This window comes from Pituophis catenifer, unplaced genomic scaffold (genome assembly GCF_029215685.1).
Source record: "Pituophis catenifer annectens isolate HBS135680 unplaced genomic scaffold, rPitCat1.0.hap2 SCAF_2, whole genome shotgun sequence".
Classification (NCBI taxonomy): Eukaryota; Metazoa; Chordata; class Lepidosauria; order Squamata; family Colubridae; genus Pituophis; species Pituophis catenifer.
Window position 1 is genome coordinate 14081009 of NW_027256882.1, and position 13296 is coordinate 14094304.

The following is a 13296-nucleotide window of genomic DNA, read 5'->3' on the forward strand; positions in this document are numbered from 1 at the left end:
GGAGGGCAGCTATAACTAGGCAGTCAAAGCCCCCCTTTTCACCAGCAATGTGATGATTGCACAGTTATAGGCAATTATCTTCACTATTTAACCATTCCTGAGTATGCTTCCACTTGGTATGGTTATCGTGTTTCTCTTCAATCTGTAAAACCAACCCCACCCCCACAGACAAGCAAGACACCAGAATATAAACTGACAGTAAACACCACTCCTTACCAGAACTGATGATATTACCTTGTCAGGGTAAAGAAAAGTCTGCAAGAAAAACAAGCAAGCTCAGAGAGCCCCACGGACCCTTCACGTCAACCCTGAGCTACAAATATTCTCCTTTATGGCTCTTGAATTTTCTGAATGTTGATTTGGTTAGTCCATCACCATAGAAAGTTTGAGAAACGTGACCTTAGGAACAAAGAAATCTTACCAAGTGTTCCCTTCCTCTGAACCTTTTCCAAAAGCGCTGTAAGAACCATCGGGATGCTTGTAGTTCAGTTGCCTTTGATAGCCTGAAGTGGAAGAGGAAATTTAGAGGTGAGCTGAGCAGCATGTGCGTTTCCAAACCCAAGTGAAATATTCCGTTCAAATTCGTGATTCATTTCCAAAAGTCAGTTTGACTTAGAAATTGAGCCAAACTTGCTTTGAATCTCCAAATTAAATTTGGAATATTATTCAGTATGCTTGACTACACCACGACCTCTTCCAAAGGTTCCCTTTATGATCCCATCCTGGATACTCATGGGAACAGTGGATAAATTAATTAAAAAGATCTATAAGTTTTTACTAGGCATTGAACTGGAGGAGGAACAAGTAAAGGAAACAATGATAGCCTGGGCAAAGAATTTTGGACATTCAATAGATCTAGATAAATGGCAACAGCTATGGGGAAAGGAATTATAAATTAACAATGTCCACTGCATATAAGGAAAATCAATATAAAATGTTTTATAGATGGCATATGCCCCCTGAGAAACTGGCAAAAATGTTTAAAGATAAATCAGCTAAATGTTGGAAATGTCGCCAGTTACCAGGTTCTTATTACTATATGTAGTGGACATGTCCAGAAGCAAAAAATTATTGGAATACAATTAAGATATGGCTGGAAGAAATGATACAACAACGTATTGATTTAAAACCAGAACTGTTCCTATTGGGTATCCTGCCAGAAAAAATTAGCAAAGAAAATATCTATTTGATTATACATGTAATAACGGCTGCAAGGATTGTTTATGCACAACACTGGAAAGCAGAGAGAATACCTTTGGAAGGAGAAGTAATAAAAAAAAATTAGATTGTACAGAAATGAATAGATTGACTTTGATGATTAAAGAGAAGATTCAGAATACTTCATATGGAATCAATTTTACTATTGGTTAGAAAAGAAATACAAATAAGTAAATTAATAGTTATATATAAAAATGCCATAATCAGAATATTTTGTTGGTGATGAATTGTTGTAATTGATTCGATGAGAACGAAGACAGAATAAATAACAAAAAGAAGAACGATTGGAGACAACACCGAGATGTCACACGGAAGGAATGTCTGATGAAACAGTTCCTCTGTATATTGTACCACAGACGGCAGAAAGGTCTACGGGTGAGGAGAGTTCACATAGGTGCAATCCTATCCAGAGCCTCAGTCACCAATTACATTTATAACCCTCTTTTCTCTTTGCATAAACACTCAACATCACTTACATATTTAAATTGTAATTCATTCTAATTCTTCTACAACAGAACAATTAATCAGTGGAACAACTTGCTTCCATGAATGGTCCAACACTGGAAGTTTTTAAGAAGAGATTGGATAACCATTTGTCTGAAATGGTACAGGGTTTCCTGCTTGAGCAGGGGGTTGGACTAGAAGATCTCCAAGGTCCCTTCCAACTCTGTTATTCTATTCTCTGCTACTGCAGGACAACTGGATTGTCCAGAAGAGCAAGCCATTGAGCAATATTTCATTCATTCATTCATTTGATTGTAATCCTTCATTTACTACTTTTTTATAAGGAATTCAAAAGGGCAAATATACATCATACTCCTTCCTTGTTTTATCTTCCCCCATAACACTTTTCTATTTTTCCTAACCAACCTTTTGAGGTGAGGTGAGCCAAAAGAGAGTGACTAAAATCATTCAGTCGTTCTTTCATGCTCAGGCAGTACTAGAACTCACAGTCTCCTGGTTTCTAGGTCAGCGTACACCAAAAGGTTCTCTATATTACTAATGTCTCTTGTTCCCAACATCTGGAAAGGTTCCAAGTGTCTCAGTCAGTCTAATCTGTTCAATTTACAACCTCCTCTATCAATACCAGTGACTGATCTGTCGAGTGAGCCTTTGAAAGTTCCCAACTGCAGTAGAGAAAAAGAGAGGAAAATTCCTGTGAGATGCTTCTCACCAGCCTCTAAGTATCCGACGGCCTTGGATTTGATCTCCTCTGTCAGTTGTCCAGTCTTTTTGAGATAGTTCAGGATGTAGATATTGGGGGCAAAGAGGGCCATGTTCTGCTCCCCACAGCCATACGGCATCTTGAGAAGCTGATGGAGGTTCTTTATTGCTCCTCCTAAAATGTCTCCTGAGAAAGGGAAAGAAGAGGACATATAATAGAAAGGATCATGCCAACTTTGATTCCCCCCTCAAAAGATGTCACTGTTTGAATATCCAGAGAAATCTACCCAGCCTTGTGTCAGGTCCCTGCTAGAACGCTGTTATTCTGAGGGAGAAGGGATTGTCATCTGAGGCAAGATTCTTTGCATGCTTTTGCTTTTGCTGTAATGAGTGGGATTTAGGGAAGGGGACCAAGTCGACATGATGGATGTCTCCCAGCCAGTTCTAGCCTATTACCAAGGTCACAACGTCCTGAGGATGAACCGTTATCAACCTAACACCTCAGAGTTCTCAAAACACTTTTGAGGCACTGTATTGGCTACTGGTGGACCGGGGGTGGGGTTTGAATGGGAAGAATAGCTTAATGCTTTGAGTGGGAACTTCTGATTCCACCTGAACTCTGTGCAATCACTTTCTCTCCGTAAAAGTTCCTTTTGAAATGCCAATTGTTTCAAGAGTCATGCTTTCCTAAAGAGATAGCTGAGGAAGGTCCTTACATTTAATCCGATGCCCTAAAACTGCCAACCATAGTGACTATCCAACATGCTGGAATACAGGTAGTCCTCAATCTACAACCATAATTGAGTCCAAAATTTATGTTGCTGAGCTAAGTGAATTTTGCCCTTTTCATGACATTTCTTGCCAGAATTGTTAAGTGAATCAGTGCCGGGGTTGGCTTAGAAAGCACCCAGCTCAGGCTTAATGTAAAACTGTCAATCATGGACCATACAGGTAATCTTTGGTTTATGACCACAATTGTGCCCAAAATTTCCATTGATAAATGAGATATTTTCGTGCCACAGTTGTTAAGTGAATCACTGCAGTTCTTAAGTTAGTAACATGGTTGTTAAGTGATTCTGTCCTCTCCATTGATTTTGCTTGTCAGAAGGTCGCAAAAGCTGAACACACGACCCCAGGGCACTGCAACTATCATAAATATGACTCAGTTGCCAATCTTTTGAATTGTGATAAATGCATGGCACAACATAGGATAACGAACACATCAGGACTTGTTTCAGAAGTCCATCTGCATTTAAAAGACACACCAGTGGTGGGTTCCTCCCGATTCGGCCCAATTCCGCCGAGCGAGTAGCGGTGACGATATGACATCACTGAACTGGTTCTGCCCCCCCGCCCCTCCCACCCATTATTCTTACCTTTTATTTGGCCCCACCCCCAATCTATTGCTGCCTCCTGAGTCCCAGCTGATGGGCTATAAGGAAAAAAACTGTTTAAACTCTTGCCACGGGGCTTCAAAGGGCCGCCCTACAACTGATCAGTGTTAAAAAGTGGTTTGGTGGTAGACCGGTGCCTCCAAAAACAAATGAGTAGACCGGTGCCTGCAAAAATAAATGGGTAGACCAGTGCCTGCAAAAATACATGAGTAGACCAGTGCCTGCAAAAATAAATGGGTAGACGGGTACAGCTCTGCAAGCAGTTAAAAGCCTGGTAGACCAGTACCTCTGCCAAATCCTAAAGAATTGTCACATGACCATCAAGCCACCCCCACGAAATAAGCCACGCCCACAGAACCGGTAGTAAAAAAATTTAGAACCCACTCCTGAGACACATGCCACTCTTTTGAAGACAACAAAGTCCATATTTTGGACAGAGAGGACCACTGGTTTGAAAGAGGGGTCAAAGAGGCCATCTGTGTCAAAATTGAACATCCCTCTCTCAACAGAGGGGAAGGGATACAACATCAGCTATCTCCAGTCTACAACACAGTCCTTTCAACAATTCTGCAAGAAGGCTCCACACCAATTTGTACCACTCAGGTGACCCTGATGTCACAGATAAACATCCAGGTAACCTTAACAACCTGCTAAAAGGATGCAAATAACAAGCTGTCTGCAAGAAGTATAAATCTTTCCATCCCCCACCATCCAGTCAGAGCTGAAGAAGTTTCTTAGATGAGAAGCGAAACATCTTCAAAGAAAAACCAGAAAATCCAGTTGCCTCTTGAAAAAGCACCTTTGTGGTAAATCAAGGACTACTTGTATATGGAATTGGAGCAGCTTCCAGATTGACCCAGGGACCTTATATGGGAGTACCCAAGGACAGAATTGATTTCCAAAATGAGTACCATGGTATCTCACTTACCCAGCACACAAAAGGAGGCCCTGGCTGAGCCTTCTACAACATTCTCCGGTAACATCAGAGGAAAAGATTTGGACTCGGGTTTTCCTATAAAAGAGAAACAACACTTTGATCATGGAGTTAGTTTTCTAACTCGACTCTTGATACACGTTCTGCTTAGAAGGTTGAGCTGCAATAGGGATTTTAGCAGGAATCAAATTGTTCAAGAGACCACATCCAATATTTATATCCTTTCCCCACTCCTTCCTCTCATCTAGGCTTTCATGAATGCCTGAGTTGGGGAGGTGGTGATCTTTTGATGGAGGGTTTTTTTTTAAAGAGCATTTAGAGTAAGTTAATATCTGTGTCTACATGTCAAATCTGCCATTCTTCGTGGAAGAAGGGGGGTGGGATTTGGAGTTGCCACATTTAGTTATTTTCCTATGTGTCCTAAGTATCCAATTTCTTACCTGATCCTCTTTGTATAAACTTTATCCTGATTTATAACCATTGCCTGGCACCAGGAATGCCTGGAGAATTCTCACACCTCGGGAAATGAAAGGGAAGGGGGTGGGGAACAAGTGGATTGTAAGATGACCCTGAGAAGCTCTTCATATCTGTTTCTCAGAGAGGTTGGTGCAATTCGTATTCACACAGCAGATTGGTTGGAATCCACATTGGAAGGTGGGAAGGGGGTTCCTAATTTCCTTTATCCTGAACTGCATGCCCTGAGGGACCCCAGAGCCTGCTTTGAGTTTTGACTTGCGTTCATCCCTTTCAATAAAAGGTTCCTTTTTGAAATACAAAATTCTCGAGAGTTCGTACTTTCTTGGAAGTGGGGGAGAAGCTGGTCCTTACACTACATGGGCAACGTACCTGGTGCACAGAGAAGAGAGTTGAACACCACTTCTTTCTCTATCCCTTCAGGCTTCACAGGAACAGGAAAGGAAAGAAAATGGGAGAGATAAACAGGAGTGTTAGAATCATTTAGAAAAATCGCTGTGGACATAACATTTGAGTTAAGTAGACGAGCACCAAGAGGAAATGCAGAGTGAGTGTTCTGCCAGTGAAAACGAGAGGTGAACCATCAAGAGGAGCATTTAGAATTCATATCACTGGATAGGTCAACACAGAATTGCTTTGTATTGTTTCCTAACAAGATAATTTCTGAGAATGAAGGTTCGCTCTCCGAGCTTGTGGTTTCTTTTCTGAATGTTTCATTACCAGGCTAGGTAACATCTTCAGTGGAGTTTAGGGGAGTTTTGTTACCCAGCCTGGTAGTTTCATTAACCAATCAACCCACAAGCTCGGAGAACAAACCTTCATCCTCATCCTACACCCGAGGATGTCCACCACTATTGCAAAGGTAATATCTGTTTTCAGTTTGAGATTGATACCCCTGCTGTAGAGCAATCTGCTATGAGTCTTTTCAAATGCACCATGTTCTTGCACTGCCCTCAGTCTGAATTTCTTGTTTCTTTTTTTTTTTTTTTTAAATTTTTTATTGTAAACAAACATACACATATAGACATAAACATTAAAACAAACTAGACATAAACTAACTATACAATGAAATCAAGTCGCATGACTTGAACTTTGAAAGTAGAGCTACTTCGGTAATTATATATCAATATATCTATATATATTATCTTTCATCTTGTATCAATGTTTATATAACGATATTTCCTGTTATTTACTTATTTTTGTAGTATTGGGTGGTAATCTCTTATTTCGTGTCTTTTTTATCTAACCATTTGTACCATTCTTGCCAAATTAAGTAAAAGTCTGTATCTTCTTTTCCTTGTATTTCTTTGGTCAATTTGTCCATTTCTGCACATTCCATTTTTATTTTACTTTTTAAAGTTTTTAATTTTACTTTATTCTTTTTAACGTCTCAAAAAAAAATAATTCTAGAATCCTCTAGTTTAGGGGTGTCAAACTCAATTTCATTGAGGGCTGCATCAGGGTTGTGTTTGACCTCAGGGGGCAGGGGTGGGCATGGCTGTGGTGGGTGTGGCCAGCTCAACATCACTCATGTCGGGGGGGCCTGCAGTGGCCCGAGCGCTCTGCCAGTGAAAAAAGGCTCCCAACCTCTCTTTTTGTCTACAACAACTGCCTACAATCCTCTGCAAGCGAAAAGAGAGCTCAGGAAGGCTGTGTATGACTCTCGTGAGCTCTGTTTTTACTGGCAGAGGCACCACGGGCCAGTCCTTCGTGTTTCCAGGGCGGCCCCGCAGGCCAGATCTAAACACCCCGTGGGCCGGATCTGGGCCCCAGGCCTTGAGTTTGACACCTCTGCTTTAGTTTTTTATCCACCTTTTCCCCCCAATGATTGCAAATCTCTTCCATTCCCTCTCTTAAATTAGTCAGTTTCCCGTTAACTGATAAAGTTATATTCTTCCTAATTCCTCAAACTTTTTATGTAAAATCTGGACTAATCCTTTTTTCTGTCATTTGCTGGCTTTCTAAAAAGATCCCCTTTTTGTTGTAGACATTTCTGTCGCTTTGGTTGCCTTTCTTATACTAGCCATGCTTTCTATTGTAAAATTTGTAATCCAAAGGAGAAAAAAGCGAAAAACGCGAGGGGGGGTAGAGTTAAACGGGTCACTGACAAGAACCCTTCAGATCTTGCCAGACTTCTCCCAAGGAGCAGCACTCAAGAGCTCAGATAGGTGATCTCACAGCTTCTTTTCTTGACCTGGAAAACTCTACTAAGTGGGATAAATAGCTGACTCTTGGTATTTTCCTCAGAATCATCTCTGACATTTAGCACAGATATCCACCATCACTTTACACAGCAGTCTGTGTCGTCTCATTACCCAGCCTGGGTTTAAAGCATCCCACATACCTCAACTAATAATGACTTGATCACGACGTCTTTGTTTCCAATGGTGGGCACTTCCACTACTTCATTCCCGCAGAGCTGATTTGAGGTCACAGCCTCTGCACTTGCTGTGAGGTTTATCTCCCCTGGAACAAAAATGGTTCATCTTATTACAATATGCTACTTTTATATTGTAGATTGAGCACAGAGACCTTGCCAAGAGTATGGTTAGATAAGGGACAGCAGAGCCTGCAGCTGGATAGTGGGGAGATGCAAGAGGATCAGAAGAGACCCTCCCTAGTTTCACAGGATGTAAAGAAGACAGCGGGAGAATTGAACTTTCAGACTTGTACGACTGATATCAACCTTACTAGGTAGATCAGACAGGAAACACAACCTGATGCGCTAATTCTATTCTACCGTAAATCTACATTAGTAGAATCTTGCAAGTTTGAAAGTACAGATCTCCCACTGTCTCCTTTACAGCCCAGGAAACTAGAGAGGGTCTCTTCTGAGCCTCTTGCCCTGCCTTCTGTACACCTGTGGGTGATGCAGTCTCCTAGCTGACCGTTCCCTAGGCAGTGTCTCTTTGTCCAGTCTCCCAAGGTCTTTCTCACATTCTCTCGGCACTCCTTGACTGCCTGTGCTGGCTCTGGGTGAGTTATACACACACACACATGAGATGTGCATCAAACCCGGTTTAATTAAAGTTACATGACAGATCTTAGTAAATGCCGGATCTGCTGGAACGGAATAAAGTCAGAGCTGAGCGATCAACCGCTCCGCTCCATTTTATAGGTCTTCCGGTTCCTTACCGTCAGTGTCCTTCTCATTGCACTCAGCTGCTGTGTGGTCGGTTTGAATTCCCGCCTATCTATCCCGCTGTCACAGTCCCATGATGTCATTGGCTTGTTTCAAGGGTGTTCTCATTGTCGCCGAGGTGTTGGCTGTGCGATGTCTCGTCTGCCCACATTTCGCCTTCCCGAACCCCGCTAATTCCATCACTCCCACTGTGTATCATTGTCCTAATCGTATCTACCCCAGCCTGCCACCATCACCATCACCTGTGCCTAATATTATCATTAGCGACGTGGCCCTTTTTGATGTTCTGGCTGGCGCTATTCCCTGATGTTTCCCCCCATGTTCGGTGATGTCTCGAGGGATCCTTGACGCTCGACACATACATTACAATCCTTAGGAGGAAATGATATAATTAAAACTCTGCTCCTTGATTTACTTTACACATGGAGGGAAAAGATCATCTTCTAAGTAATGGCTCCACTATTAGAGTTACCACTTACCTAGAATTTTAGGGGTCATCATCCATGACACCGTTTTTCTTCCATTTGCACAGATACAATAGGAATCCCCCTCCTCTTTCTCCATAGGAGATGCCTCAAAGTCAGCAGAAGGAGTCAGAGATATTCTGACCTGTCCATTTGGAAAAAATAATAATTCAATGGGAAAGCTATACATCCCCACCGCAGTGCCGAGAAAAGCTCATAATCATCATTTCCCATGAGGCCCCTGTGAGCTTTTCAAAAGGCCCTGAAATCATTGTGTCTTCAGCAACATTGGGGATTCCCATGGGGAGCCTGCACAATGGTCATACTATGAGTAGATGAATGTTCTTCTCCCCCAATTTTGCTTTTATTTATTTGTTAAGTTTTTAACATCTGTGATAGTGTTTGAATATTTGTTTGTTTGTTTATTGGATTTTTATGCCACCATCTCCCCTATACACATACACATACATGCATACACATACACATATACATATATGAATGAATGAATGAATGAGATAATGTACAGCATGTTCAAAACTCTTATTCTAGTACTTGAGGTAGGAATCCAACAAGCTTCTCTTTGCTATTCTTGGTAAAATGGGCAATTAAAGAACTCAACAATGGGGATCAACCCCATTCTGGCTAATGGTAAAGTCAACCTTTAAGAGCCTTGATAGTACAGTGGTCTAAAGCACCCTGTTATTAAGACCAGCTGCCTGCAATTACTGCAGGTTCGAATCTCGCCAAGGCTCAAGGTTGACTCAGCCTTCCATCCTTTCTAAGGTAGGTAAATTGAGGACCCAGTTGTGGGGGCAATAAGCTGACTTTGTATAAATATACAAAAGTATGAAGGTTATTGCTTAATGCATTGTAAGCCGCTCTGAGTCTCCGGAGAAAGGCGGCATATAAATCAAATTAAAAAAAAAAAAAAAAAACCACAATCTTCTGGGTACAACCTACACTCCCTCTTTAAGTTCTAGTTCATTTCCCCATATACACTCATTACTGTCATGGCTGTAATTTTCCATAGAAAAGTATCTGCTAGAGTAGTATTTTTAAACTCAGCAACTTTAAATTGAGTGGACTTCAATTTGCTGGCTGGGGAATTCTGGAAGTTGAAGTTCAAACATCATAAAATCATCAAGCTTGAACTAATGTATTAAAGGAAAAGAAGTATGGAAAGCCAGTTCTCTGGCAAAAATCAGAGTGAGAGAAATACACAGCCATTTGTCCAGAATGATCTAGGTTCCTGCTAGAAGAGGGAGGTTGAACTGGAAGACCTCCAAGGTCTCTTCCAACTCTGTTATTCTGAATTGGAGCAAATAGACTGGGCAGAGAAAGAGGATCAAGTAGTTTCAAGAATACAAAGGGAAGGTCCCACAGTAGCTGTTAAACACTCCTTACCCGGATGCAGTAAGTCAGGTAGGAGAAGACGGTAGCCTTGAGTGGGAAGGCTTCTCCTCGCACCACGGAGTAAGGCAAGGTGAGTTCAATGAAGAAGGGCTGGAAGGCCTTCAGAAAAGCGGGCTGGGCCAGGCCAAAGCCTGTGTCTGCTGAAAGGCAGAAAGCTCCAGCTTTCCATTCGGTGATAGTGTCCGGGATGGTCACAGGAAGAGCAATCTCTTTGGGTTCTTCAGATACATCCCTCTTTCTATTAGACTGATGGACTTGAGAATGGCTGTTTCCTTGAGAACCACTGAGGGACACAAGAGAATAGAAAGTGAGGGAAGCTATCCACCACAGGTAGTCCTCGATTTACAACCATTTGTTTATTGACCACTCCACATTACAACAGCACTGAAAAAAGTGGCTTATGTCCATTTTTCACGCTTGCGGTCAAAATTTGGACACTTCGCAACTGGCTCATATTTATGACGTGGTGTCCCAGGGTCATGTGATCCCCTTTCGTGACCTTCAGACAAGCACTGGCAATAGGGACGCCAGATTCACTTAACAACCATGTCACTAACTAACAAGTTGTAAAATGGGGCAAAATTCACTTAACTGTCTTGCTTAGCAACAGAAATGTTGGGCTCACATTTATGACTGTTACAGTGTCCCAGGATCACATAATCACCTTCTGACAAGCAAAGTCAATGGGGAAGCCAGATTCACTTAACAACTGTGTTACTAATTTAACAACTGCAAAGACCCACTTAACAACATATATTTTGGGCTCAATTGTGGTCATACATTGAGGACTACTTGTATTTTTTTTAAAAAAAAAAATCAGTATTACAATCAAGATATCAGCTGCTTGTCTTCACTGTCTTTGAAGCTTGCTAGCAACTGCCATAACCAAGGAGAAGGGGGCGTCTGGGAAAGGAAGTTGTTATGACTCTGACCCCCGAGCCTGTCCTAACAGAGGGAGAGGACTCAGAAGGTGAAGAAGAGGATTTGGCAAGGCCTCCCTCTTCAGGATCCTCCTCTCTGGCAATGCCTCAGGTTTCCTCCGAAGGCCAAGAGATATGCCAGGAGCAAGGCACTTCGGAGCAGCCACAGATAGAGAGCGAGGGGGAAGAGTGTTGGCTGGATCCCAGACAGCATCAGAAGGATAAGCGTGCGCAGCAGAGAAAGAGGCATGGGCGGGCCAGAGATTGAGCTGAGTCACTGGACCACACCCCACAAGGGATAAAAGGGGGTGTGTCGGCTATTCAGGCCTTGTGACGGACAAATTGAAAAGCTCGGAAGTCATATCGTGTTTCTAGAACCCTGTTAGAATCTCTTTTTGGGTTTCTTCGGACTGGACTTTGACAATTCTTTACTTTGAAGAATTAATTTGATGTATCGGACTGAGGAGAAAAAACCTCCCTTAGTGAGTAAAATCTCTTGGCAAGCAGTTCATGGTTCACTGCCAAGACTGTTATCTTAAAGGAATTCCTGACCATTTGATTCATTAACTCCTGGCTGTCTGTTTGTGTGTGTGCATGCGACGGGGACAGAACAGAAGTGTACTGAAGGTGTGAAAGGATGCTATGGGAAATTGGGGAGTATGGACACTAACAGAGGTGCCATCTGTTAGCCATCTGCTGAGGCATCTGCTGAGCTTCAAGGACGCCAGACCTGGGAAAGGAATTTATACTGGCACCTGAAACACCGAGTTCCCAAAACATCGGAACAGAGCCTGATTGGGGATTGCTTTCAATATACAATTTTCGCACAATTTTTCTGTAGAGCTTGCCTCATCCATTCTGCCCTCAGCATCTCCAATAAAAATACCTTTTCTCTACAACCTATGGAGTCAAGAGTCTTTCTTTCCTAGGGAGTAGCTGGGGCCAGACTGACACAGGATGAATAGCCATGCCTGGAAGCTCCCCTAGGTTGGAGAAATTGGTCTCCAGGGGAATCTCTTAAACTGTCTCATCCACTTACTTTAAAATAACCAGGTCCCATATCCACGTTTCAGGAAAGAAGCGCCGAGGTGTCCTTTTAGGGGCAGCCTCAACCAGAGGAGTGGGAAGCCGTGGAAGAGCACTACCAACACCAAAAGCCACTCCAGGGGCTGCCATACCGCCAACTCCCGGGGGGGGAGCGAAACCCTGAGCACCAATACCTGGAGGCCCTCCAGGCATTAATGCACCTCCAGGCCTGAATTCCATCACTGTAACACAGAAAGAAAGCCATTTGATGAGTTGTAGTCAAAGGATACTAGTCCCTCCCCTCTCAGGTCCAGTTTTGGTCTTTGACTGCATAAATTCATGGCGGATGACTGGAGGCTTCCAGACAATTGGACAACGAGGGAACGATGTCCTAATTTCACCCCTGGAAGCCTCAACCTTTCCATTTTCTTTGTTTCATGGAACTCTGCACCAGAGTTCAAACCACCTGGGATGTTTACATCACTTGGGGAATCTCCCTGTAAACTCCACCCTCCTTGTGATGGTTACTATCAACCCCTCAATTAAAACAGTGTTGTTAGATGTCTAAGTATATTGACTCATGTTGTATGGCTGTGGTGTTGTTATTATCCTTTTCATATTTTCTACTGCCCGTTCTTATTGGCATCGTATTGTGATTATTATGTAAATGAAGATTCAATCATCCAGGCCAAAAGTATGTAAAAAAGGTCAAATCATGGCAACTAGACCAAAATATATTAAACGGAGAGATTTCATTACTCATCCAAGTAACTCCTGTCAAAATGAAAATTTTTGATTAGGCATAGAGTCAGAGAGTCATTGGATTGTACTAACTCTTGCAGGGGTTTCTCCCAAAAATAAAAGGCAATATGTAAATGAAGACTCAATCATCCGGAGCAAAAGTATGTAAAAAGGTTAAATCATGTCAAATGGACCAAAGTCCTACTCAATTACTCTTTGACTCTATGCCTAAACCAAAAGTTTCCTTGTGACAGAAGGAGTTAAACTTGGATGAGTAATGAAACATCTCAGTTTAGTAAACTTCGGTCCAGTTGCCATGATTTAACCTTTTTACCTATTATGATTATTATTACTCTGTTGCTTTGCTTGTTCATTGAGAGCTTTCATACCGGAGACAAATTCTTTG

At 42.2% G+C, this 13296-nt stretch overlaps 1 protein-coding gene across 4 annotated transcripts in view; it reads right to left on the bottom strand.

The window, feature by feature from the left end:
* LOC139311779 (alpha-2-macroglobulin-like) overlaps positions 1–13296 on the bottom strand; it is a 78884-nt gene that overhangs the window by 17807 nt on the left and 47781 nt on the right. For all 4 annotated transcript variants that reach the window (XM_070936287.1, XM_070936290.1, XM_070936289.1 and 1 more), the window contains 8 exons: positions 12163–12391; positions 10195–10486; positions 8806–8935; positions 7529–7650; positions 5557–5608; positions 4705–4788; positions 2393–2569; positions 422–503 (listed from right to left, as the gene is read on the bottom strand). In XM_070936287.1, coding sequence (XP_070792388.1) covers positions 422–503; positions 2393–2569; positions 4705–4788; positions 5557–5608; positions 7529–7650; positions 8806–8935; positions 10195–10486; positions 12163–12391 — 1168 coding nt within the window. The remainder of the gene's footprint in view (positions 1–421; positions 504–2392; positions 2570–4704; positions 4789–5556; positions 5609–7528; positions 7651–8805; positions 8936–10194; positions 10487–12162; positions 12392–13296) is intronic.